At 48.6% G+C, this 27,704-nt stretch overlaps 1 protein-coding gene across 6 annotated transcripts in view; it reads right to left on the reverse strand.

Moving 5' to 3' along the window:
• LOC144791525 (uncharacterized) overlaps positions 1 to 27,704 on the reverse strand; it is an 826,098-nt gene that overhangs the window by 373,575 nt on the left and 424,819 nt on the right. For all 6 annotated transcript variants that reach the window (XR_013602413.1, XR_013602419.1, XR_013602415.1 and 3 more), the window contains one exon: positions 23,269 to 23,325. Coding sequence is in view for 2 of the 6 variants with exons in the window: in XM_078666239.1 (XP_078522365.1) it covers positions 23,269 to 23,277 (9 nt within the window). In the remaining 4 variants the exon portion in view is untranslated. The remainder of the gene's footprint in view (positions 1 to 23,268; positions 23,326 to 27,704) is intronic.

Consider the following 27,704-nt stretch of genomic DNA (forward strand, 5'->3'; position numbering starts at 1 on the left):
TCGAGCAAGAACTGGCTCTTCCAGGACCAGGCAGTGGCAGGTATGCTACTACAGGGTGTCCCCTTCCTCCTGAGGCGTCATAGGCCACCCAATTTGTACGCATCCCAGATCACTAGCACGGTTATGGTAGTATGGGACAAAGTAGCTACTAAGCATGGCCTGACGACCTTCCCCTCCCCCCTAACGCCCTTGTTCGCCAACCCTGATTTTACCCTGGCTCTCGACCCGGCAGCTTTTGCGGATTGGTGACGCTCTCCCTGAAAAGCGCTCGGGCATCTCTTTGACCTGGAGGGCATCCTTTCCTTCCAGCAGCTAAAAGAGGACTACGACATCAAGGAGGGAGACAGATTAGCATATCTACAAGTGCGACACTGGGCCCTGCACCCGGAAGTACGACCAGGGGCGCAGCGTCTCCTCACCCCCTACGAGAAATGGCTAATCACCCGCACATCAGAGAAGAAATTAATATCTGATCTATACCAACAACTGCTCTTCACAAACATTCATACATACAATGCAGGCAGATGCCGTTGGGAGCGGGACCTGGGCAGGGCGCTAACACACAAGGAATGGAGGGGAATTTATCACAGGGCACGGCACTCCGCATACCACTCGGGACTCACTGAAACACTAATCTGAAAAAGACACGTTAGTATTAGATTCCTTACCTTAGAATATCCCCAGGCGTCAGACTGGATCCGGAAACTTTTGCGTAGCAGTACCCTTGCGCGTCGGTAGGTGTCGTCTGCAGCTCCGCGTCCGTCGTCGGCGTCGTGGGCGCCGTGATGACGTCGTCGGAGTACTTAGACGCCGCCTCCGCGTGCTGACGTCAGTTCTTCTTTTTTCCGCGCCAGCAAGCGCAGATCTGGAAAAAGCAGTAACCCTTAGTCAATTTTGACTAACTTTTTGGATCATTTTTGATCATTTCTCGAAAGTCCACGACTCCGATCGGTGCCGTAGGGATGCCTGGCTTTAAGCACTGCGAGGATTGCGACCGCACAATGTCGGTCACGGATCCTCACCACCTGTGTCTAACTTGTCTAGGCGTCGACCACGACGACAAGGCCTGCTCCGACTGCCGGGCCCTCTCTTCGAAAGCCAAGCGGGAGCGGTCCCGCAGGCGACTCGAACTCCGGCAGTCAGTCCCGCGCCGCGAGAGGTCTCGGTCCCACGGGAGGTCGAGGGACAGGTTGCGGGCTCGGAGCCACCACAGTTCCGAGAGTAGGCCGCACTCCTCCGGGTCGAAGTCGTCGTCAGGTAAGAAGCACAAGAAGTCCAAGAGGCGTCATCGCTCTTCGGACTCCCCCCGACGCTCGCACGATGCGGCCGGGGGTTCGGGTGACACCACCCACGTGGCTCCATCGGAGTCGCGGGCACCGCGTCCAGCTCCACACCCTCCGGTCCCTGGGCTAAACGCGGCGCCGGAGGAGATCGAGCGCTTCCTCATGGCCATGAGGAAACTCTCTCCTCTGACGAGCTCCGCGGCGCCTTCGGGCCCAGCGGACCCGTCTGGGGCCTCTAGCGGGTTGGGGGCTTCGGCCCCGACGCCGTCGGGTGCTCCGGCCCCGGCGCCGCGGGACCCCCCTAGACCTTCTTCGGGATCTGGATCGTCGCCGGTGGACCTTACGACCTCCCCGGTGTCGGACCATCAGGTGTCGCCTCCGGCGCCGCCCTCGGGCGGCACCGTCCCCGATGCCTCCTTCGTTCCTGTTCTGACGTCAGGACGGCCCCGATGGGCGCCGCTCCAGACGTCGTTTGGAGAGTTTCACTTCTATGAACAGGCCCCATTGATTGAAAACCCTGAGTATCAGGAGATGAGTGATGAAGGGGATTGGGAGGGGTCTGAGGACCCTCTGACCCGAGAGTGTCAGTCTCATGAGGACTGGGCAGGGGACCTTGGGGATGCCAGTGGCCTGGACACCTCTACGGACACTGGTTTTGTCTCCCCTCCTACCGTGGCTTCGGAGGAGGGGGCAACCTACAGTGTGGTGTTGATGAGGGCTGCCAAGGCCTTGGGTCTTGAGCTCCCCGTCGCGGCCGTGAGGACTAATCTCCTCACTGAGGTCCTTAAACCGCAGTCAAGCTCGGCCGAGCCTCTGCTGCCCTTTAATGAGGCCTTGACCGACGTTCTTCTGGGCACTTGGTCCAAGCCCGCTACGGGTTCGCCCGTAGATAGGAACGTGGCCAGACGCCACCGCCCAGCTCCGGGCGACCCATGTTTCCTGTCCACCCATCCCACCCCCGAGAGCCTGGTCATCCAGGCCTCCAATTCCCAGACCGCATTCCCGTCGGCGCCGCCGGACAGGGAATCCAAGAGGTATGAGCAGTACGGTAAAAAGATCTTCTCGTCCCTCAGTTTGGGACTGCGGTCTTCCAATACCGCATGCCTCTTGGGCCGCTACACCCACTCTCTGTGGGATACGGTTGCGGAAGTGCTGCCAGAGTGTCCGTTGGAGGTACGGGCCAAACTCGGCCAAGCCCTAGTGGAGGGCCGGGATGCAGCCAGATATTCTATCCGGTGTGGGCTGGATACCACCGACTCACTAGGTAGAGCGATGGCAATGACGGTGGCGGTCAGACGCCACGCCTGGTTGAGGTCCGCCAACTTTTCGGCCGATGTCCAAAACCCACTGATGGACATGCCGTTTGATGGCCGTTGCTTCATTGGCGACAAGGCAGACCATGCGCTTGAGCGCTTTAAGGACTCCAGGGCTACGGCCAAGTCCTTGGGCCTCTCAGCCCCGCGCCAGCAATCGGCTGCCTGTCACTCCTTTCGTGGCCACGGAAGGGGTGTACCCACACGTGCTGCCAGACACGCTCCGCAAGGTAATACCCAACGCGGTGGCGGCCGTGGGAAATGCCGTTCCGGCGGTTGGGGACAACGGCGAGGTCAGTCCACACCTTCCCCCGCAGCATCCGCCTCAAAATCCTCCTAGTCCGTGCTTTCAGGCCCATGTGACGCCAGTGGGGGGCAGGGTCCGCCATCACCACCTCCACTGGCGCACTGTCACTTCGGACAGGTGGGTGCTGCAGATCGTCCGAAGGGGCTACTCCCTCCCCTTCGAGGCGACTCCTCCAGCCATGCCACCGCAGAACCACCGTGTATCAGGGGATCATTTGCGACTTCTGCAGGAGGAAGTTACGTCCCTCTTGGCCAAGGGGGCTATCGAGCGCGTTCCTGGGCCAGAAGTAGGGTGTGGTTGCTACTCCCACTACTTTCTGGTACCCAAGAAGGGCAAAGGGGGCCTACGCCCTATCTTGGACCCAAGGAACGTCAACGGCTTCCTCCGAAAGGAGAAGTTCAAGCTGCTGACACTGGCTCAGGTCCTAGCTGCCCTGGACCCGGGAGACTGGATGGTAGCGTTGGACTTGCAGGACGCTTATTTCCACATCCCCGTCCTGCCGGCCCACCGGCGCTACCTGCGGTTCACGGTTGGCCACGAGCACTTTCAGTATACCGTGCTCCCCTTCGGCCTTACCAGCGCCCCACGGGTGTTCACAAAGGTGATGGCGGTGGTCGCAGCTCATCTGCGCAGGTTAGGGGTTTCAGTCTTCCCCTACCTCGACGACTGGTTGTTGAAGGCGGGCTCGCCCCAGACAGTCGTCAGCCACCTCCAGACTACGGCAGATCTCCTGCACCAGCTGGGGTTCTCCATCAATGTGCCAAAGTCACACCTGTGCCCCTCTCAGAAGCTCCTCTTCATCGGAGCGGTTCTCGACTTGGCGCGGTTTCGGGTTTATCCACCCGAACAGCGGGTCCGGGATATTCAGGCTCTGATTCCCATCTTTCAGCCGTTATCCCGGGTCTCGGTCAGGTTGACACTGCGGCTTCTGGGGCTGATGGCCTCCTGCATCCTACTGGTGCATCACGCCAGGTGGCGGATGCGGGCTCTGCAGTGGGACCTGAAGTTTCAGTGGACCCAGCATCGGGGCAACCTATCCGACCACGTCCTGATCTCGGAGGGCACTGCGAGACAGCTGCAGTGGTGGCTCACGAACCGCGATTGGGTCAGCGGCAGATCCCTCTCCCTTCCCCAACCGGAGCACGTAGTTGTGACGGACGCGTCCCTCCAGGGCTGGGGAGGCCACATGGGAGAGGCGGAGATCAGAGGCCCGGCTCCACATCAACCTGTTGGAGTTACGGGCGATTCGTCTAGCACTGAAGGCATTCCTCTCCTCTGTCTGGGGGAGTGTAGTGCAGGTGTTCACGGACAACACCACTGCCATGTGGTACTGCAACAAACAGGGCGGGGTGGGGTCGTGGACCCTTTGCCAGGAGGCTCTGCGCCTCTGGCAATGGCTGGAACGTCAGGGCGTGACCCTGGTGGCTCAACACCTGGCAGGTTCTCTGAACGCCAGGGCGGACAAGCTCAGCCGTCGGTGCATGATGGCTCACGAATGGCATCTGAACTCGGACGTGGCGCAAGGCCTCTTTCAGCAATGGGGAGAGCCTTGGTTAGATCTATTCGCCACCGAAGAGAACGCGCAATGTCATCAGTTCTGCGTGATGGAATTTCCAAGGCGGCACTCGCTTGGAGACGCTTTTCGTCGCGAGTGGAGTTGCGGTCTATTGTACGCCTTTCCGCCTATACCACTTCTGCCCAGAGTGCTGAAGAAGATCAAGCGCGACCGGGCCCAAGTCATCCTTGTGGCTCCGGACTGGGCAAGAAGGTACTGGTATCCAGAGCTACTCAGTATGTCAGTCGATCCCCCGGTTCGTCTGCCTCTTCAGGAGGACCTTCTGTCTCAGCAGCAGGGGACGGTCCTCCACCCGAACCTGTCCAGTCTCCACCTCCATGCTTGGAGATTGAGCGGCGACAGTTGAGGCCATTTGACTTGCCTCCTGAAGTCTGTAACGTCATTCTGGCAGCCAGGCGTCCCTCCACAAAGTCAGTATACGCCTGCAGGTGGAACAGATTTGTGGCATGGTGCACAGCAAAGGCAGTGGATCCTCTTGCTGCCCCTCTCTCTGAGGTTCTTCTCTTCCTTCTTTCTCTTGCCCAGCAGGGCTCTGCTCTGGGCACTATCAAGGGCTACCTTTCTGCCCTTTCAGCCTTTCTGAGGCTGCCTGATCAACCTTCTTTGTTCAAGTCCCCTATGGTATGTAGATTTCTAAAAGGCATCACACACACATTCCCTCCTGTTCCGTTTGTGATGCCTCAGTGGGACTTGAACCTGGTTCTTACGTTTCTGATGTGCGCTCCTTTTGAGCCACTTCACAACTGTCCTCTCCTCCTTCCTACTCTGAAGACAGCATTCCTGGTTGCCATCACCTCTGCCAGGAGAGTGAGTGAGCTCCAGGCTCTTTCTTGTACTCCACCTTTCCTTTCTGTCCATCCGGAAAAAGTGGTGTTGCGTACTAAGCCATCTTTCCTGCCCAAGGTTGTCACGGCTGTCGTGCCCCCCCAAATAGGACAGGAGCCAGGAGTAGTCTTCAACACATCTTTATTCATGGTCATCCTACCCTTAACTAGCTTCCCATTTTTCATTTCCTGCTCCTCCCTTTCCTGCTCCTCCCACGCGTCTATCCTCAAACACTAGACTGCTACACACGACATGACATCTCCCCCTTTCTTAACAAAATAATCATCTTCAACTTGTTCGTAGTTCCTTGACCGTCCTCAAACAGGCCTGCGGGAGTCCGCAGGGATCATAGGCACATTGTCGTTCCAGGCTTGGACCCAGTCGGCTTCTCAGGCGCCAGCAAGGTATAGTCTATTGAGGCATTGCTTTGTTCAAGCTGCTGTCAGATGCCTCGACAAGGGTATCCTTGACTGCATGAGTGTGCCTTTGAAAGTACGGAGTATTGTGTGTGGTCTTCTGATTCTCTGATTCGTTGCGGGCTTCAATAGTCTTCCGGGTTATCCACCCACTTACAGATTCTGACGCGCTCGTAGCTGCTTTGTGTGATACGACAGTTGGTGACTCAGCTCGATAGCAGCAATCTATCTTTCTTGGTAGTTCTCGTTCGACTAACGCTCGATCTCCTTCAGGAGTGGACGGTGTTCTGGTTCTCTTCCGAGCATCTGTATGAGGTCCTGCTCCCTTCTGTCTCTTTGAGTCGGGGCAGTACTGTCTTCTTGTTTCGAGTCGTGCATACTAGTCAGCAGGGCACTGTCTGACGTGGGTGACCCGGTTTGGTCTCGGGACTCGTTTATTGGCCCTGTGTCTTCTTGTTCCGAGTCGTGCATCTCAATCAGCAGGGCGCAGTCTGCTGGAGATACTTCGTTGTGTCTTTCCGGCAGTCTTGACAGGAGTATCGCTTCTTGTGATGTGGTTGTCAATGGCTCCGCTAGATGTCGGCTCTCCTTATTCTTTTGTAATTCATGCTTGAGTGACGATTGATCTCTTACATGTGTGTCCATTAGTTTGGTTTTCTTCCGAGCGCCTGCATGCACTTCTATTTCTCGTTGTCTTATTCGGTCAGGGGCAACACTGTCCTCCGGTCCGTGGACAGGCATACCAGACAACATAGGTGCACGTTTCCTTTCTGACTGATGATGATGACCTCTCTTTCCCAACGTGTTGGCCCTTTTGGGTGAGGTGACTGGGTGGTCTTTTTCCCCCCAGCGGGGACAGTCGTCTGCATCCGTGCTTCTTCTGTGCCCCTTTTGCGTAAGCCTTGCTGACCCCTTCAAAGGTGTTGGTATATTCTTCCCGTCATGATGTGCCTGGGGCTGACATGGCATGTTGTTTTGTGGGGAGTTCAGGCATGGCGGGTTGTTGGCCTGAGGTGTGTTGCTTTGGACAGGGAAGACGGTCTTTGCTTCCACTGTGTTTTCAGGCGGTGGACACCGTGACTGTTGTCGGTACCAGGATTCCGTTGATCTAAGTGATCGTCCAGACATGCTTTCTGAATCGGTCGATGACGCACTCCTGGAGTCGTTGCTGTCAAGGAGACACTCTTCTGGGTGCATCTCTTGAAATGTCTTTTGTGTTATTGCTGTGACGGGGTTGTTTGCTAGCCACGCATTTACTTCCTTGGTTTGGTCTTGGAACATTCGACTCTTCTCTGTTTTCTCCTGATCACAGATGGCTTGAGCGTATGCGTCTTGAGTTGTTCGAGTGTGTGTGTGTCTCGGTTTCTGGAGATGGCGTGGCTTGTCTCCTCGCTTGTGTTTGGTCCTTTCCTCATAACCGTTGAGTTGACTGTCGTCGGTCTCCTCTGTGTGGTCTGTGTTTCTGCTTGATGGTTCTCCAGAGTAGTATGTTAGTTTCTGGATATGACATGACTTGTCCCCTCGCCGGTGTTTGGTGTTTTCGTCATGACCGTTGAGTAAATTATCTTCGGCCTCCTCTGTGTGGTCTGTGTCACTGCTTGATATGTCTCCGGAGTAGTGTGTTGAGTGATTTCTCGACGTTATGTCAATCTGGTTGTCACAGTTCCTGGTTGTCCCAGTCTTTCGTACATCCTTATCCATTGTCCTTTGTGTTGGTGACTCAGGGGGTTCCTTGTCGCTTTGTCTCTCATGGTATCTTGTCTCTGGTCCGCTGTCACTTCGTCTTTCATGATATCTTGCCTCTAGTCCGCCTTCGCCCTCCCTTTCTCGGGTTTTGTTTGTCTCCTGGGCTTTCCTCGCGGACATGGGGGATGTCTCCTTTCTTCTCTTTTTGTTTCCTGCTTCCCTGTCACTGTGTCTCTCATGGTGTCTTGCCTCTAGTCTGCTTTCACCCTCCCTCTCTCGGGTTTTGTTTGTCTGCTGGATTTTCCTCGCAGACATGGGGAATGTCTCCTTTCTTCTCTTTTTGTTTCCTGCGTCCTGGTGGAATTCTTTGGATGCTTCCCTTGCTGTGACCCGCTCTCCGACCCCGGCTCTCCTGATGATCTCCTTTAGCGAGAACCGCCCTTGAATGATCTTGCGCTTGGTGTCGGGCTTTGAACAGCCTTCAATCACTCGCAGTCGGATTGCATCTTCATTTGTGAAAGTGTCAAAGTGGCAACGTTTCACTAGACGTTGCAGCCGGGTAATGAAGCTTGGTAAGGACTCTAATGGTTCCTGCCGTGCTGCGTTGAAAGCAAGGCGTTCATGATCCACGTCTTCCTTTGTGTAGAAATGAGCGAGCAGCGTCTCTCTGAGTCCCCTATATGTCTCTGTGTCCTTTGCTGAAAATGTTTTGATTAGGCGTCGGCCTTCGTGACCCAGCAGCTGAAGCAATAGTAGTCGACGTCTGCTATCCCTCCGCTCATCAGTTGTTGCGAGGAATTCGTCCAACGACTCCAGCCACCTTGACCATTCGGGACCTAAACAGTGGTCACTGGTCCGTGCTACTGGAGGAGGTACTCCGATGCAGGGGTTGGGTTTATGCGTGCCTTTCCTCACTGGCATGATGGTGGAACGCGCAAGCTTCAGTTGGAAGGACTTGGTTTCTTGAGATCCGCTTGGTCGTCACTCGCCCATTGGCTGTATGTTTCTTCATTCGTAATTGTTGCGTTTTGATTGTTTGTATTTGCTTGCGCTTGATATGGTCAGAATTAGCATTAGCTCGTGTTCGTTGTTTTTGAGGCTTGCATTTGCTTGGGTTTGTTGCTTCACACGTTTGCCTTAGCTCGTGCTTGTTGTGTCTACCGTCGCCTTGACTTGCGCTTGTCGCTAAGATCGCTTCGATACATCATACTTTGCATATGTTCGTTCGCTTGTTCAGCTGCTTGTATTGACTTGTGCTTGTTGTCTGTACACCTTATTTATTGCATTTATCAATGCTTGTTTACATCATACTTTGCATATGTTCGTTCGCTTGTTCAGCCGCTTGTATTGACTTGTGCTTGTTGTCTGTACACCTTATTTATTGCATTTATCAATGCTTGTTTCCAGGTTTTCACTTCTTGTTTTTTTTTTCTTCAGTGTTCATTTCCCAAACCCTGATTGCCTGACTTAAAGATGGCCGCTTAGGCGTTTGAGCAGGGGTGTCTCTGTATGCTGCCTGACTTAAAGATGGCAGCCGACACTGTAGTCTCAGTTCACACGAGACTTCCCTTTCATTCATTCCGGTCAATGCTGATTCATCCAGGACTCGCCGACCGCTAGTCGCAGAGGCAGCAACTCTTCTCCGGGTCTCTTCGCCCTCACAGCGCTGCAGCATCCAGGTGAGGTCGGGGTGGGCTCCCACTTCACTTTCCTCGGTCGCGCGCTCACTCGGCTCCCGATTTTGGGCTCCAAACAGCGCTCGGCTTCAGGCGGCTCCAGCGCTCAACAGTGCTTGCTGGTCAGGCTTCATGCAATCACCTGATTGTGGAGGTGGCTCACTTGCCATGACTTCAGGTCTAGTTCATGGGGCAGCATTCAGGCTCGACGTGTGGCGCGTTTCATTTTCGCGCTTCTCGCACTCGGCGCTGACACAGGCTGCAGGCTCTCAGGTCTCGGGCCGTTCACGGACGGCAGGCGTTTTGGGCAGATGTGGGTTTCAGCATAATCCCACCCTCGTCGCCATTGTCGTGCCCCCCCAAATAGGACAGGAGCCAGGAGTAGTCTTCAACACATCTTTATTCATGGTCATCCTACCCTTAACTAGCTTCCCATTTTTCCATTTCCTGCTCCTCCCTTTCCTGCTCCTCCCACGCGTCTATACTCAAACACTAGACTGCTACACACGACATGACAACGGCTTTCCACATCGGGCAGTCTATCACCTTGCCAACCTTCTTCCCGCCACCGCATCCCTCTAAAGAGGAAGAGCGGCTCCACCGTCTGGACCCAAAACGTGCGCTCTCATTTTACTTGGATCGCACACACCAGTTCCGGGTGGATGACCAACTCTTTGTTGGTTACGTGGGCGCTAAGAAGGGGAAAGCGGTGCACAAGAGGACCATATCCCGGTGGATCATCTTGTGGATCCAGGCATGCTACTCCTTAGCTAGAAAGGAGCCCCCTGTTGGCTTACGGGCTCACTCCACCCGAGCCACGGCGACTACAACTGCCCTGGGCCGGGGAGTGCCCTTAGAAGACATCTGTCAGGCAGCTACGTGGGCCTCGCTGCACACGTTTGCAAGACACTACTGCCTCGACAGCCAAGTCCGGAGGGATGGCTTCTTTGGCCGTTCTGTCCTCCAGGATTTTCTGGTGTGATTATTGGTTCGCAGACCCACCACCGGGGTTGGTATTGCTGGAGTATCTATTCTAAGGTAAGGAATCTAATACTAACGTGTCTCTTTCAGATGCACAAGTTACTACTTGCGTAACGATATATCTGTAAGAGACATTAGTTAGTATTAGATTCCTTACCGACCCACCCATCCTCCCCGCTCTGCGAACCGATTTCTAGGGTTAGGGTTACCCCCTTTCAGGGCCCTAGTTTCAATGGCACCAGTGTTGGTTTTTAACATGGCTCTGCGTTTCTGGCGCGGAAAAGCTGTGTCTAAGAACTGACGTCAGCACGCGGAGGCGGCGTCTAAGTACTCCGACGACGTCATCACGGCGCCCACGACGTCGACGACGGACGCGGAGCCGCAGACGACGCCTACCGACGCGCAAGGGTACTGCTACGCAAAAGTTTCCGGATCCAGTCTGACGCCTGGGGATATTCTAAGGTAAGGAATATAATACTAACTAATGTCTCTTACAGATATATCGTTACACAAGTAGTAACTTGTGCACCAAGGTCGCGACATATTGGTACCACACACCAGAGCGTCTACACCGGGCAGACCCTCATATTAGCGACCGCTGCTGGAGAGGGTGCGGGGAACTAGGCACATTAGAACATCTACTTTGGAGCTGCACACTCATGCGAGAATACTGGGACACCATTATAGATGAGATAGACTCGGACCTAGACACGCAACTACCCCGGTTCCCCGCCTACATCCTGCTAGGTCTCCCCAACACCCGAATGTACCCTTTGAAGTCCCGAAGGGATCGACTCATTGCCATAGCCCTAGGGGCTGCCACACAAAATATCTTGGCACACTGGAGATCGCCGCACAGTCCCCCTCATGAGGGTTGGTTGCATAGGCTGTGGATGGTTCTGGGAATGGAGAAGTTGTCACTGGTCCAGGCGGGGAGGGGTGAGGAAGTTCCGGAGCTGTGGCACCCATTTCTGACACTTCTCAGAGGGGAATTCCGTGAACTAAGCTGCCCTAGATACCTACAACTATTACGATTAGCGGACACGCCGCTGCCAGATCCGCAGGCACCTAAGAGAGCGTGGACACGCAAGCCTAACTAGAGGTCACCTTACCTCTTCCTGCGGCATAGGCGGGAGCAGACAGTATTCTTGGTGGACAGAAGGGGGGAGGGAAATGTTTTCGATTTTGTTTTAAGGTCCTTTAAATGCTTTCTACCACTTAGCTGTCTGGGCTGGCACTCCTCAGAAGCATCGAATGTATATTACCTCTGGGCATGCTATAGATGCGTGATACTGCAAAGCCTTCATGTTTTGTCTTTTATAAACTGCCAATAAAAGAGTTAAACCATAAAATATGCTGAGATGGTGGTGGGCAACGGTCATAACCGACCCAATCATTTGAAAATACCTCGGTCACTACAGATGGCCTGGTAACTTGTTCTGTTAAATTCTTTTTACCTGTAGGATGCGGAGCGATGGTCCCAAAAAACCAAAGGGGACTGGGTGATGGTTCATTTCCGAGACCCAAGGGTGGTGGCGGACTTACTACAGCACTTGAATTATTTATCCAGACAGCTGGCAAAAACCAGGCCCACCCTTTGGCTTATTTTTTACAGGCAATCCAATGAATAACCATGAGAGCAGCAATCAAGCTAGTTATTCTGTCAATATAAGGAATCGCTATACCCCCCCCCCCTTGATTCGCTTGAGGAAATTGATTAACTCAACCTCAGAGCTTCATGTTCCAGTTCTTTCTGTGGCAACTACGTGGGAATTGGGTGTAATACTTGACTCACAAGACTGCATTGTTAGTTCAGAAACTCCCTCTTGCTTTAAGGAACGTATTTTTGAGGGGGGGCGTGAGCCTCCTTTCTTGGAACGTAACTGGTGTCTAGTAAATTATCTAACACATTGGTTGTCTTTAAAATATGATTTAATTTGTTGCCAAGAAGCACGAATGACTGAAGACTTTTATATTGATGGTTTTCACTCAAGTCAAGAATATTTTTATTTAGACCAGTCGTCTTTAAACAGTACAGTAATAAAAAGGTGATAAAATACATATGTAGCAATGAAAACGATATATAAATTTGATCAGATAAAATATATCATTCAATAAAATCAGCTAATAATTTTATAAAACATATCCATACCCGTACTGGTGCTCAAATAGCATTGCACTAAAAGCCCTCATAAATCTTCCAACAGCACATGCTATATCTAAAAAACGAATCTCAGCTAAATATTATGACATACCCTCGGGTCCTAATTTCATATTTGAAGAATACTGGTCGTAACCATTGTCTCCGCTGATGTTTGAGTTTTAAGCAATCCAACAAAATATGCAGCATGTCACATTTGGTGTTCAAACCACAGATACAGTTCCCTCCTATACCAATACTTTTTGCTTTTGCATTAGCGCTTATCTCACAAGGGTTAAGTCCAATTCTTACTCTCAGAACCTCGTTTCTTAACATCTGGTTTGGCAGGGTATCCACATATGGATAACTCACTTTATTCCGCCATGCATTTAACATCAAGTGTACAGATTTTTTCTCAGTTAAATATTGATAATCCTTTTCATAAGACAATTCTGTGCATAGCGACTTTAGCTCACTCTTGGAGATTTATTTTTGAAGTGTCTGTAAAAGCAGCTTTACGTTCATGACAGTGCAAACGGCGGCCAGATTAAACCTAACCTTTTTTGCCCATTTTAATTTACTTAGCACAGTTTCATTCTTGCACCACTGAGAAATCTTCTGTTCATCCTCCCCACTCAGTTTCCCCCAGAATCGTATTAGGGCTTTTGCGGCCAGCATGTTTCATGAGGTCATGCCTGTTTCTAATCTTAATGCTTGAATCATGATTGAACTGGGGAGTGACACTAAATACTTCAGGGATTTCCCCCTTCTCTGCATCTCACCTGTTTCTACCACTAATATATAGCAATTCAGCTCCATATTGGAGTTGCAGGGATCATTGCTTCGTACGCTTTTAGCACTGGTCTACATGACATTTATCCAAATGCCTTAATAAATTATTTCAGCCCACTCACTGAGGCGATAGTCCTGGCCTTTAAAGCCTCTAGGTGAAATTTTCATTTCAGAGACCCCTCAAACCAAACTCCAGGGTACTTATATTCATTTAGTGTTTCAGTTCTCTCGGAGCCTAGGTGCCACTTAGATTTACACTAATTTCTTCCATCTACAATAACTCTTGAATTTCTCTAATTTCCTTTACAGACCTATTTCGGTCTGGTCTAGGATCACAAGATCATTGGCATACAATAGGCATGCCACATGTTCACTATTCATTTTGGGGATAAATGTCAAGTCAAGTCAAGTCAAATAATTTATATAGCGCGCTACATACCCAGAGGGTCTCAAGGCGCTTGAGGAAGGGTGGGGAATTACTTGTCGAAAATCCAAGTTTTAAGTTGCTTTCTGAATGCTAGGTGGTTTTGAGTGAGGCAAAGGTGAGTGGGAAGTGAGTTCCAGGTTTTAGCTGCCAGGTAGGAGAAGGATCTTCCTCCCATGGTGGTTTTGTTGATGCGAGGTACAGTAGCAAGGGCTTGGTCGGAGGAGCGTAGCTGGCGGGAGGGGGTGTAGAAGGAAAGTCGTGTGTTGAGGCATTCGGGTCCGAGTTCGTAGAGAGCTTTGTGTGCGTGGGTTAGGAGGCGGAATGTTATTCTCTTATTGACGGGGAGCCAGTGGAGGTTTTTCAGGTGACTAGAGATGTGGTCTTTACGCGGGATGTCTAGTATGAGTCTGGCTGATGCGTTCTGGATGCCTTGGAGTTTTTTCTGAAGTTTTGCGGTGGTACCGGCGTATAGGGTGTTGCCGTAGTCCAGGCGGCTTGTGACCAGCGCGTGGGTGACCGTTTTTCTAGTTTCGGTGGGGATCCAGCGAAATGTTTTTTTGAGCATGCGAAGAATGTTGAAGCAGGATGATGAGACTGCGTTGACTTGTCTGTTCATCGAGAGTGTGGAGTCCAGGATGACGCCCAGGTTCCGTGCGTGGTTCGTCGGGATGGGTGCTTTTCCAAGGGCCTCTGGCCACCAAGAGTCATCCCAGGCGGAGGGGGAGGTACCTAAGATAAGGACTTCTGTTTTGTCAGAGTTCAGCTTCAGACGGCTTTGCTTCATCCATTCGGCTACTTCTTTCATCCCTTCATGTAGGTTGGTTTTGGCGGTGTTCGGGTCTTTGGTGAGTGAGAGGATAAGTTGAGTGTCATCAGCGTAGGAGATGATGTTGAGGTTGTGTTGGCGTGCGATGGTTGCGAGGGGGCTCATGTATACGTTGAAGAGGGTGGGGCTGAGTGAGGATCCTTGTGGCACGCCGCAGATGACTTCAGTGGCCTCTGACTTGAATGGTGGAAGGCGGACTCTCTGAGTTCTTCCGGTAAGGAACGAGGTGATCCATTCCAGTGCTTTACCTTGTATCCCTATGTTTCTGAGGCGTTGTAGGAGGGTGTTATGACAGACTGTGTCGAAGGCTGCGGAGAGGTCAAGGAGGATGAGGGCGACTGTGTCTCCATTGTCCAGTAGAGTTCGAATGTCGTCTGTTGCTGCGATGAGTGCGGTTTTAGTGCTGTGTTTGGCTCGGAAGCCGGACTGTGAGGAGTCGAGGGAATTGTTTGTTTCGAGGAAGGCGGCGAGCTGGTTGTTGACAGCTTTCTCAATGACTTTGGCCGGGAATGGTAGGAGCGATATGGGGCGGTAGTTTTTGAGTTCGGTGGGGTCAGCTGAGGGTTTTTTCAGAAGGGCGCCGAGTTCGGCGTGTTTCCAGCTTTCCGGGAAGGTGGCGGAGTTGAGGGAGCAGTTGATGACGTCTCGGAGGTGTGGTGCTATGATGGAGTCTGCTTTGTTGAAGATATGGTGAGGGCATGGGTCTGTGGGGGATCCCGAGTGAATGGAATTCATCAGGCGGATGGTGTCCTCAGTGGAGATAGGGTTCCAGTCGTTGAGGATGTTCAAGGGGGGTGAGGGTATGGCAGAAGGTTGGGGGGGTTGGTCTCCGGGTTGGTTGTCGAAGCTGTTGTGGATGTCTGCGATTTTGTTGTGGAAGAACGAAGCTAGGGAGTCACAAAGGGTTTGAGAGGGAGTGATGTCGTTGGAGTTGGCAGAGGGGTTGGTAAACTCTTTGACGATGTTGAATAATTCCTTGCTGTTGTGGGCGTTGTTGTCTAGTCGTTCTTTAAGTGCTGCTTTCTTGGCAGTCCGGATCAGTTGGTGGTGTGTGCGGGTGGCGTTTTTGAAGGCGTCCATGGTGCTGGTGTTTGGGTCTCTAAATCCATTTGCGGCAGCTAATGTCGCAGGCAGGTCGTGACAAACAAGGAGAAGAGTAGAGAGGTTAATACACAACCCTGTCTCAATCCATTGGTCACTTGTATTTTTTGTGTTAACGTTCCCGTGGTATCCAAAATAACCTGAGCCCAGTTCCACCTATGCAGCTCCTGAATTAGCCTTAAGAGGTAATTTGGGATATCTAGTTTTCTCAGTGCCTCCCATAGACGGTTTCTATCTACAAGATCAAAAGCTGCACGGAAATCTACAAAGCATCAGAAAAGGCTCTCCCTCTGCTCCACTGACTTACATGCGATGGATGGTTTTCACTCATTTTGTTACTCTGCAACACCCTCCTCAGTTGGCAAGTCAGAAGGCGGATTGGCTTTTCTTGTATCCATCAAAGTGCCTTCCATTCAAGCTGAAGTGATTTGGTGATTTATTTGTATCCTAATTGTTTCAGTCTTCCTGGGTCATATGATATTATGCTTATACATTTTTATTTTTATTTTTTAACCAAAGATTCACTGAAGAAATTGACAAACTTGATGAGTTTCTCGAGAGTTACATCATGAAATGTAACTGTTTTTATTTGTATGGGTAGGGAATTTTAATATTTTTGTATGTGATTGTAGTGGTACACCTGTATGTGGTTTTAAGGATATGAGTAGGGAGGATATAACCCATTTTAAACATATCTCATATGGTGATTCTCTTATTGCGCTTCTTCTAAAAAATTATTTGGTGTTTGCTAAAGATTATAATTCATAGGGCACCCATCTAATTCTGACTTTTAGTGGATATGGTAATAGTAGTACTATTGATTTTATCTTATTATCAGTTGAACCCCTCTTGTTAACCCCTTGGACACTGGTGACGGAACCACTCCGTCACCAGCCATGGGTGGGCTGTGCTAATGACGGAGTGGTTCCGTCACGGCCCCGTCGCCGCACCTGCGCGGCATTAATTCCGCGCCTGCGCTGAGCGTTCCATTGAGCGGACGGGGCCGTGACGGAACCACTCCATCACAAGCACAGCGCACCCGTGGCTGGTGACGGAGTGGTTCCGTCACAAGCATGGTGGCGCCGCGCGGCCCCCCTTCCCCCCAGCGCCATGGCGGAATTACCGCCGCGGCCAAGGGGTTAATTACTAGTTTCAGAGTTCATGGTAATTGTCCAAGTGATCATAAGCCACTCTCTGTTTTAATCAAATTTGAAGGGTGATTGTGGAATTGCGAAATCCACCTCCATTGAATACTCAGATACCAAGAAAGTGAGGTTAAAATGCGATAGGCTTGACCCTGACCTTTTTACTCACCAACTTATTAAAAATAATGATGATGGCTTGTTTGTCTAGTGAGTTAGACCCATATACCATCATGAAAGGCTTCCATTAGTTATGGTCCGTGATATCCCAGATGTAGTTTTCCAAGAAAGCATTGATCAGGCCTCAGCCATGTAGGTAGGTTAATTCAGCATGTTCAACTGCACATAAGCAACTTAAATTAGCATTGATTCTGGTAAGTTAAGATTAGATAAGTCCAACTCAGATACATGGATACGACTTAACATTACAATTTTGATGTTGTGCGCCAATATGCTATTTTTATTGTGGTTTCAACCTACCGATGTCCAATTACTTCTATGCCCACCCGGGTCATTTTACTCTCATTACCCAGCAGGGTTTCCATAAGACGCTACTACTTAACTAGGGTTTCTACCTATTGAAGTGTATTTTTATTTTTATGCTTACCCGGGGGTGTTTCTCTCTTAATGCCAGGAGGGGTCTCTACTAAGGAGACCTCATTAACAACTCGGTCTCACTTTTAAGGCCGTTTTGCTGGTAATTGACTGCGCGGCTATACCTTAGATAGCCATTTGGTTTAATTGAGACCAGTATATTCTAACCCTAATATACGAACACTGGTCGATTTTATTGGCTTTTTCTATACGTCTTAATAGGCCCGTTTTCTATGGGGTTCCAGATTAGTCAAGGTGGATATTTTGTTCTTTTTTATGAATAGGGGCCATCATGTGATATCTGAATATGGGTATTATGTTTAGTTTGGTTCTCTTTACTTGTGTGGTGACCCTGATATTTCATTTAATCTGTTTACGGTATTTAATGAAAAGGTTACATGGATACAATGCTTCTTACATAATTTGATGGTTGGTTGGGCACCTACTTGACCCAGAGTGGTTCATACAGTTTCCCTTTTTTTATCTATTTCCGATAGGGTCCGTGCTTGGGGTTTGATCTATACCCCTTAATTTATTCATGTGGAATCCTTCACAATAGATGAATCACGGATTTCTGATTTATATATTTCTATGCATCATGATTTCTGCATAAACAACTCCTACCCAGTAAGTCTGAGTTACCTCGTTGATATTGTGATACCTGTAGGGCTTTACTTATTTAGAAAAATATGACATTAAGTCACATGTACACATGTTCCTCTCTACAGGAACACGATGGAAGAGTAGCCCGGGACCATTCACCACATCATGAATTATTACCTACTGTTTGGATAAATGCTTTTTAGCCATACTCTGATCACACTGTTTTTAGGTAGGTATACCATCACATATTAGTGCTTGTCGTATTGTTGGTTTATGTTTTGTACATGTGTGTTGGTTTAAATATTATTGTTTTTATTAAGGGAGATAGATATATATTCTGAACAAATCACTATGCAATGTTCCTCTCTCTATATCTTTGAAAGTTAATGGTCCATATGTGTCATTTTTACTGTCATGTAATTTTAACATGTTTCTCTACAAATGAGGATGGTGTTTCATGCTCCTCATTTTAGGTATTGTATTGTCATGTCTTTTGTGCCATTTATGTGGGTGTGATTTTATATATATTTATATGTCCTTACATGTTACACTTACAGCCCTGAAGAAGTCCACTGTGTTGGACGAAACATGTTGGTTGTCTTATAAACTTGAGTTTTCGTAACACAAAATTAAATAAAAAAGAGAAGATTGACATACGAATTGGAAATTCATCGTCTTTGGACTCTGTATTCTGTATAAGAAACGTTGTATGGTGCACCTTATTGTGTATTCAACTTAAATTAGCTGTCAAATCTCATCCTAGGAATAACAAGGACATAAAAATGGCTTGGTGGGTATATAAGAAAGTCCTACAGGAACGTAAAGACGAGATGAGAAGCAAGACATGCAATGATACTCTAAGGATTGTAGAAGTTTGGGAAGTAGTTAATTACTTTTTGTCTTGAACTACTCAGCTCCTAAGGTTGATTGTATAATTTCAGTTGATAAATGGGTTCATCTCTTTTCTAAAATATGTGATACTGATAATATCAGCAAACAAATAGTCACTCGAAATCATCAATTTACCCGCCACTTTATCCTTTAGTCAAGATCAATTAAGTCAGTTTAGCAATTAAAAATAGCCCTTGGAGGAACGCCCTGGGAACTGATGGAGTCCAAATGGACCTTTCTAAAGAAAATATCCCATTGTGGGCTCCATTAATTACCAATGTATGGAGGCTGTAAATATAGTTCCATGATGGATTCATGGAAAGAAAACAAGTTACTTACCTGTAACTTTGGTTCCCCAGTATTGGTAACTTTCATAGATTCCCATGCTTTTGTATCATCCCCGTCGTCGGAATGGGAGTCTCGGTAACAAAATAACATAGCAGTAGGTACAAAAGAGAAAGAAAAAGGCCTAGGCCTCATTCCCTTTTGTAGCATATCCGCCTCTTTTTGTAAAAGAGACCAAACTAGGTATCAGCCAATCAGAAGAGCCTCACCCCATAGAACCCTCCTGAAGGAACCTCAGAGCCTCAGATTTTCGTAGCCGTTGTGTAACAGTCACCATATCTGCTGAAGGCTGAGCTTTCCTCGGGGAGGTGGGTGGGCACATGGGAATCTATGAAAGTTACCAAGACTGGGGAACCAAAGTTACAGGTAAGTAACTTGTTTTCTTGCCCCATTATTGGAGCTTTCATAGATTCCTATGCTTTTGTATCAGAGTAGCAAGCAGTTAGCAATAAAAAACATATTTTGTGGCATAAATATACATTGCAATATCCATCAATACATGAAGATACGAATAGAAAGGAAAGCTCACCAATTAGTGGAAGATGTTCCTCAGGACCGCCTGGCCCACGGCCGTGTCCTCTTGTTGCAAGGATTCCAAGCAGTAATGCTTTGTAAAGATATGCACACTGCTCCAAGTCGCAGCTCTGCAAATGTCTTTGATGTGCACTCCCGCGAAGCGAGCTGTTGAAGAAGCCACTGATCTTGTGGAATGCGCTCTAACTCTGCTGGTCAGTGGGTTACTGGCTGCAGTATGGCAATGTAGAATGGCACTTGTAATCCACCTCGCAATACCCTGTTTTGATAGGGGTAGGCCTTTGCAAGGACCACCAAAAGCAATGAACAATTGGGAGGATTTACGGAATGCCTTGGTGCGATCTAAATAAAATTTTAAGCACCGTTGTACATCCAGAGAATGCAGTGACTTCTCCGCTGGTGTAGTAGGGTGAGGAAAGAAAGCTTTAAGAATAACCGGCTCATTTAAGTAGAAGTCCGAGGGCACCTTGGGTATGAACTTTGGGTTAGTTCTCAAGATTACTGTATTCCTTTGGAATTGGAGAAACAGCTCTTGGATTGTGAGAGCCTGCAACTCCTCAATGCGTCTTGCTGATGTGAGGGCAAGGAGAGCCAATTTCCATGAAAGAAATGTCATGTCTGATCGATGTATTGGTTCAAATCGGCCCTTCATGAGCTATGGGAGGACCAAATTCAATTGCCAAGTTGGAGGCGGAGGCCTCACCGGGGGATAGACACGGAACAATCCTTTGAGAAACTGTTTAACTATCCTGGAAGATCAAAGAGAAGGTCCAGACTCAGAACGTCTGTACCTAGAAATCGCTGCCAAATGAACTTTTATGGATGAATAGGCCAGCCCCGTCTTAGCCAAGGACAAAAGATAAGGTAGAGGTTGATGAGGTTCTGAAGAACAAAGGTCAACCCCCTCTTTTCTGCACCAAATGCAAAATCTATTCCATTTGAGACGGTAAGTCTCGTTCGTGGAAGGGGCTCTAGCCTGGGAGAGAACTTCTTTTATTTCATTAGAGATGGGAAGATTCATAAATTCTCGCTGTTCAGGAGCCATGCTGTCAGGTGCAACGACTCTGGATCCGGATGCCAAATTTGCGCCTCGGACATTGTGAGAAGGCCTGGAATGGTTCGCAAGGGAAGAGGAGCAGCCAGCGACAACAGATGGAGTTCTGTGAACCAGAACTGTTTCGGGAAAGCAGGGGCTATCAAGATTATCTTGCATGGTTCTACCTTGATCTTCCTGATAAGCCTCGGGATCAGTGGAATGGGGGAAAAGGCGTAGACAAATGTCCTTGACCAGGCTATTGAAAGTGCATTCCCCAATGATCCTCAGTGGTGAAGCCTGCTTGCATAAGACTGGCATTTCTTGTTGGTCGGTGTGGCAAATAGATCTATTGCAGGTTTGCCCCACTGTTGAACGACCTCGTCCAGAACCAGCTGGTTCAGTTCCCACTCGTGACTGATCGAGGATAATCTGCTTAGTCTGTCGGCATTCTCGTTTAAAATCCCTGGCAGGTGTTCCGCCTGTAGTGACATCCCGTGAAGGATCGCCCATTTCCAGATTTCTTGAGCTTCCTGAGACAACAGGAGAGACCTGGTTCCCCCTTCTTTGTTTACGTAATGCATGGCCGTGGTGTTGTCCGTCCGGATGAGAACCTTTAATCCTCTTAGGCGAGGACGAAAAGCTTGAAGAGCCAGTTTGATTGCTCTGAGCTCCAAGTGATTGATGTGGAGCTGACGGTTCTGAGGAGACCAATGTCCACTGACATGCAGGTCCTGCAGTACTGCTCCCCAACCATCCAACAACGCATCCGTCGTCACCACCTGAGGAACGGATCGCTTACGAAGGATAGACCTTGGGAAACGTTTTCCTGCTTTGTCCACCACAAGGCCGCTTTTTTCATTGCAGAGGTGATGGTCACCCTGTCGTCGAACGACCCGTGAATCTGTTTCCATTGGATGTCCAGTTGCTCCTGAAGAGGACGCATCCTCAATCTGCAGTGTGGAATCATCGACGCTATTACTGCCATCGACGACTCCTTCCTCGTTGACGATCCCGTTGACCTCGATTGTCCCGTGGACGAGCCCGTCGACGGTACCATTTTAAGCTTAGGCTTCAATTCCTTCGTCGACGGAGCCTTCGTCGACAACGCCTTCATCGTCGATGACGTGGAACTTCTGTCAGACTTTCCAGAAGACTGAGAAGACGTTTTTTTGAAGGCTGGATCAGTCTTCATACCCGAAGAAGGCGTAGATTGTCCTACCCTCTCCTTTTCACCATGGTGAGGAGATTCGACTGGACCTTGGCTCTCAGACTCTCTGGGGGTCTTTTTTGAGGCCTTAGTAGGATGCTCCACAGAAGGAGAAGGGGAACCCCTACCCCTTTTGACTGACCTTCTAGTCGATGACGCTGATGAAGAGTCCTCACTGTCACTGGAGACTGTGTCTTTTCTGGACTTCAACTTCTGGAGCCATGTAAGAAGCCTACCCTCACGATCCCGGAGGGTCTTGGTTGAAAAGGTGCGGCAGATCTTGCAGTCCGCAGCCTTATGATCAGGATAGAGGCAATAGATGCAATCTTTATGCTTATCCTCAACAAATAATCTTTTCTTGCCACAGGTGGAACATGGCTTGAAAAGGGCCTTATTCTTTTCCTTATCAGACACCCTGGAAGGGACAGCTATCAATTTTGAAGAGAAATCCTGAAGAAAAACTTCTGAAAGAGTAGAGATTGAGCAGAGCTCAAAGGAGAGTCGCTAAGCACAACGTGCGGTAGAAAATCTGAGGATCTGAGGTTCCTTCAGGAGGGTTCTATGGGGTGAGGCTCTTCTGATTGGCTGATGCCTAGTTTGGTCTCTTTTACAAAAAGAGGCGGATATGCTACGAAAGAGAATGAGGCCTAGGCCTTTTTCTTTCTCTTTTGTACCTACTGCTATGTTATTTTGTTACCGAGACTCCCATTCCGACGACGGGGAATGATACAAATGCATGGGAATCTATGAAAGTTCCAATACTGGGGCAAGAAGCATTAATTGTCCTTATTTTTTAAGAAAGAAGACAGGAATGAATCGAGTTATCGTCCCATCTTCTTCTTGGACTCAAACACCATAATTTTGGGGTGAGATTTTTAATCTAGATTGGAGGTGGGGACTGCTGAAATTAATATTTTATCAGATGTTCAATTTGGGTTTTGCCCAGGCGTTGGTACAGTGAAGAACTTTCTTGACCTCTACATCCTGATGGGGAAATATGTCAAAGCCATGAGCGGTATCTTTCTTATGGCACTCATGGACCTCTCCTGTGTTTTGACTTGGTTAACTGCTCAAAACTGGGGATGTTATTGGAAAGTATAGAAGTAAAAAATACACTTGTAACACGGGTAAGACGTCTACACAGAGCAACTACCGCAAAGGTGAACTATGGGCCTGATAGAGAATGCACCTCATCAATTAGTTCCAAAGCTGAGATATGTCAATGCTGTATTTTGGCCTCTAGTTTGTTTTTTTATGATGGACATAATTGGCTTGGATGGACCTTTAATTGCTTATGAGAAAGAGATGCCTCAAATTGGGAAATGCCCGATCCCTGTTTTATTATATGCGAATGGATTGCAAATCTTGCTTCATTCATTTACATCTTTTTATCCTCTTTGGATCTGAAAGTTAACTTTGGCAAGTCACTCATAGCCCTAGAAATACTAAAAGTAAGCCTTATCTACTCAGGGGACTGCCTTTAGCCATGGTTAAGAATTTTAATTATCTTGGTATCCCTTTTGATTCTGCTTTACATTGGTGTCACCAGCTAAAGATCAGAACTTACCAATTTCATAGAGCGCCTGAAGCAATCTTCTGATTCTCTGTGAGGTTACACCATAAACTGGAAAGAGAAATGATTCAGAGTTACAACAGCAATGCATTCTGGTGGGGCTTTACGGGGCATGGGTATGAGGGTATATTAATAGTGATATGAAGCAAAAGGCTGAAAACAGTTTTGTTCACAGGTTACTCTCAGTCCCCTAGAGTACAGCCACATGTAGCTGTCATTCCGAGATTGGGTTTAATTACTATAAAGAAATTATTGGGTGGCTCCTTTGCTCTTATGGCTTAAATTCTGGTGAAACGTTGAGGCTGGCTTTGTGAGGTTAGTACTTATGGATTGCTTAGCTTTAGATAATACGGCTGCGATACCATGGCTCACTTACGCCAGATGGGTATTCATGTTCCTGGGAGTCGCAGAGCTGTTTTCCCACCAAGAGTGCTCAAACGTGATTTCTAAAGAGAAATATTGTCTTTGTGTTTTAACCATTGCTCTAAGGTACGGGTGCTCAGGTGCAATCAATGTTGTCAGTTGTTTCAGATCCTTCATTGGTCACTACTGTGAGACTGGAATCATACCTCATTTTAATTCAGAACACCCAGTGTAGATTTTATCTAACATGTCTCTGTCTAAGCACATTGTACTTTCTAGCAACATTCCCTCTAGAGTGAAAGTTTTTTTTTTACTCTCCTGAAGTGTCCTTGTGACAATGTTTCATATCAAAGTGCTGCGCCAACAAATGATGGACGGAATTATTATTATTGTGTTTTTTTACATTGTTTTATATAGCGCGAACTTGACCCAAATCGGATAACAGAGCGCTTTACATAGCACCAGTTGCATTACATGAGCTAGTTGCTGAATGAATCAAACATTCCCCCTCAATTAAGAGATCTAGGTTAAATTAATTCTTATTTTGCTCACTACGCCACCTCAGTTTGGACCCAGCCATATGCAAATCAGTCTTGACCTTGTTCCTCATGGGATCAGCGCAGCCCAAACTGCCAAGCCGGGTGCTCCCAGGACCGGAAACAAGCCTCCTGGGACCGGATTCGGGGTAACAACCCCTCGTTAGCCAGACTAGCTTGAATCCAGTGGCACAGCGAGTAAGGGACCCACGTCTAGGTATACCCATCCTACTTAGGGCATAACGTACTGAGGCAAAAAATGATCGACGTAATGCTGAGTGAATCAAACATTCACCCTCGGTCAAGAGATCTTGGTTAAATCCATCATTCTTTTGCTCACTACACCACCACAGTTTGGGCCCAGCCATATGCAAATCAGTCTTGACCCTGTTCCTCATGGGAACAGTCCAGCCCGAACTGCCAAGCTGAGTCCTCTCTGGACCAGAAACAAGCATCCTGTGATTAGTTTCAGAGTAACACCCCTCATCAGCCAGGCTAGCTCGAATGCAGTGGCACAGCGAGCAAGGGACCCACGTCTGGGCATACCCATCCCAATTAGGGAAAAAGTGCTGTGGCAACAAATCATGGATGGAATGCTGAATGAATCGATCATTTATCCCTAGTTTAGAGATCTGGGTTAAATCCATCGCCTAAGTGGGAAGGGTATGCCCAGATGTGGGTCCCTTGATCACTGCACCACTGGATTTAAACTAGCCTGACTGATGAGGGGCATGCCCCGAAACCGGTCTCAGGACGTATCTCCCCCCCAACACCCTCATGCCTTGATTGCGCACAGAACGTAAAGCGGGGAATAAAGAATGTGATTGGAGTAGCTTCCCTGTTTGAGTCACGTGACAGAGCTGACCCCAGTTAGCTACAACGAGGGACACTGGAATTATGCAACAATGAAGAACCTAATTATGTGGCAGGGCTAATTAAACTATGCAACTGGAAGAGGTAAATTATGCAGCATAATGTAGCACATTCTCGGCAGTATTAATTCTCTGTTTTATTAGTTTAATACCCAGTAAAACTAGCTGAGTAAAAGTTTCACCCCATTATTATAGGGTCAACAAATGAATATAGCAGTTAGTATCTCAGAGATAACCAGTTAAACGTTGCAAAGGTCTGCCACTGTGCAGCATTACATGCCGTGTTTTTTAGTAACTTTCTGTACGTTTGATACACAAACGTTTTATTTTGAAAACTGTAAGCTATGCTGCAGACAGTGGATTATGTGGCAAGCAGTGCAGTAAATCAGTAAGTGTGTGGAAAAAGTTAAATGTTAGCTCAATCCAGATAGTCAGAGAAGAATGCATACATGGACTGAGGTGGGAGTTAACATATTGGCTGACCTATACATAGGGGGCAAATTCACCCCCTTTTCGGATTTATGTGACTCTTATGAGCTACCGCTGGGCACTTCTGTCTCTATGGTGCATTGACCTGCAAGGTACAGGCGTGGTAGGGCTCAGGGTTTGCGGAGCATCCGAAACATGAATGTCTTCGGGATTTATTCCTCACTACGGGGAAGACGAGGACGGTGACTCTTCTTTATAGGGTCCTCTTAAAGAGAGATCAGGTTGACCTGAAAACACTACACCAGTCCTGGGTTGTGGATCTCGAACCCTTTTTTGATGATGGAGGTCTGGCGGAAGATGCTGACCTACACCCCCAAAGTGTCACGCAATGCTAGGTTCAAGTTCATCCAGGTCTACTTTTTACACAGAGCATCTCACCCCGCTGAGACTACATGCTCTGATCCCCGGAGCATTCTCCTCATGCCCCCGCTGTGCTTCAGAAGATGCAAATTTCAATCATATGGTGTTGAACTACTCGGTGCTTGCTCGCTATTGAGATATGGTTCTGCGATACATCTGTGATGCCACGGACAGACATTGTGACCTTACCCCCAACTGTGCTTGCTGAGTTTTCATAAACACAGCACTGTGCATAAGGATCAATTAGCAGATTCACCACTGATTCTTGCTTGAAGACAGTTGACGATGTGCTGGAAGTCGACGACGGGCCCTGACCTATACAAGTGGTGAAAGGAAGTGTTTAAGTAGCAGTGGCAGCTGCCGCAATACTAAAAAGTGATACCAAAGGGGATGATGGACCGAGTGTTTGAGCAAATCAAACACTCACCCCCAGTCAAATGATCTGGGTTTAATCCATCACCATTCTTTAGCTCACTCCACCACCCCACTTCAGACATGGCCATATTCAGTACAGTGAAACCTTTTAATCACCTCACGGACCCCCTCCCTGCAAACGCTGTAAAGGACTTCATCCCACTACTTCTACCGCTCTGGACCAAAATTATTAACAGCTCACTCCAACAAGGTCTCATCCCCGACTCTCTCAAAGTGGGACAAGTTTCGCCTATACTCAAGAAACCCACAGCAGACCCTACTGACCTAAACAATTACCGTCCTATCTCCAATATCCCTACCCTGGCCAATCTGTTAGAAAAATGCGTCCAACTCCAACTGACAAAACACATTGATCAGTTTGACCTCCTCAACTCTCATCAATCAGGCTTCCGAGCAGGACACAGCACGGAAACTGCCATGACACACATAATTGATGACGCCCTCCAAATCTTAGATCAGAACGATACCTGCCTACTCATCCTACTTGATCTCTCATCAGCCTTTGACACCGTCAAACACGAGAACCTACTCGAGCTGTTGAATATCAGAATGGGTCTATCAGGGACTGTACTCAAGTGGTTTACCTCCTTTCTGCACAACCGGTCCCAGAAATTCAAGATCTACAACTCGCTGTCCTCACCCGTTCCCGTAACACTAGGCGTCCCACAAGGATCCTCCTTATCCCCAACATTGTTCAACCTAGTCATGGAGCCACTCACCACTTTGCTGCAAGCATCTAATGTGCAATTTCACATGTACGCTGACGACACCCAACTCTACCTGAAAATACAATTCCCTGAGGAGATTAAACTACTCAACTCAACGCTTAAGAAGACCCAGACATGGCTGGCCGAGAATCACCTCAAACTTAACGCTCTAAAAACGGAATTCCTTCTTATTTCACCTCCCGCCAAAACCTCTATCACTCAGACTTGGCTTAAACACCTAACTGCACTCAACGTCCAACCTACCATCGTGGATTCAGCGATATCTTTAGGTGTAACCCTTGACGCCAATCTCAATATGCAACATCATATCAGCAAGACAACTAAGGGAGCTAATTTCCAACTCAATACTCTGATGAAGCTTAAACCCTTCCTCCCAGCCAAGGACTTCCAAACCGCAGTACAAGCGCTAGTCATTCCTCGGTTAGACTATGGAAGCGTCGCCCTCTGTGGTCTCCCCCTTTCAGCTACCGCACCACTAAGAGCCTCTATGAACGCTGCAGCGAGACTTATCACTGGATCAAAAAAACACTCGCACATTTCCCCTGACTTAAAATCCCTGAACTGGCTGCCTTACGAAGCTAGAATCCATATGAAAATCGCCTGCATGACTCACAGGGCTGTACACCACAACTCTCCTAGCTACCTCA

Source organism: Lissotriton helveticus, chromosome 11, assembly GCF_964261635.1.
Source record: "Lissotriton helveticus chromosome 11, aLisHel1.1, whole genome shotgun sequence".
In the NCBI taxonomy this organism is placed as follows: domain Eukaryota; kingdom Metazoa; phylum Chordata; class Amphibia; order Caudata; family Salamandridae; genus Lissotriton; species Lissotriton helveticus.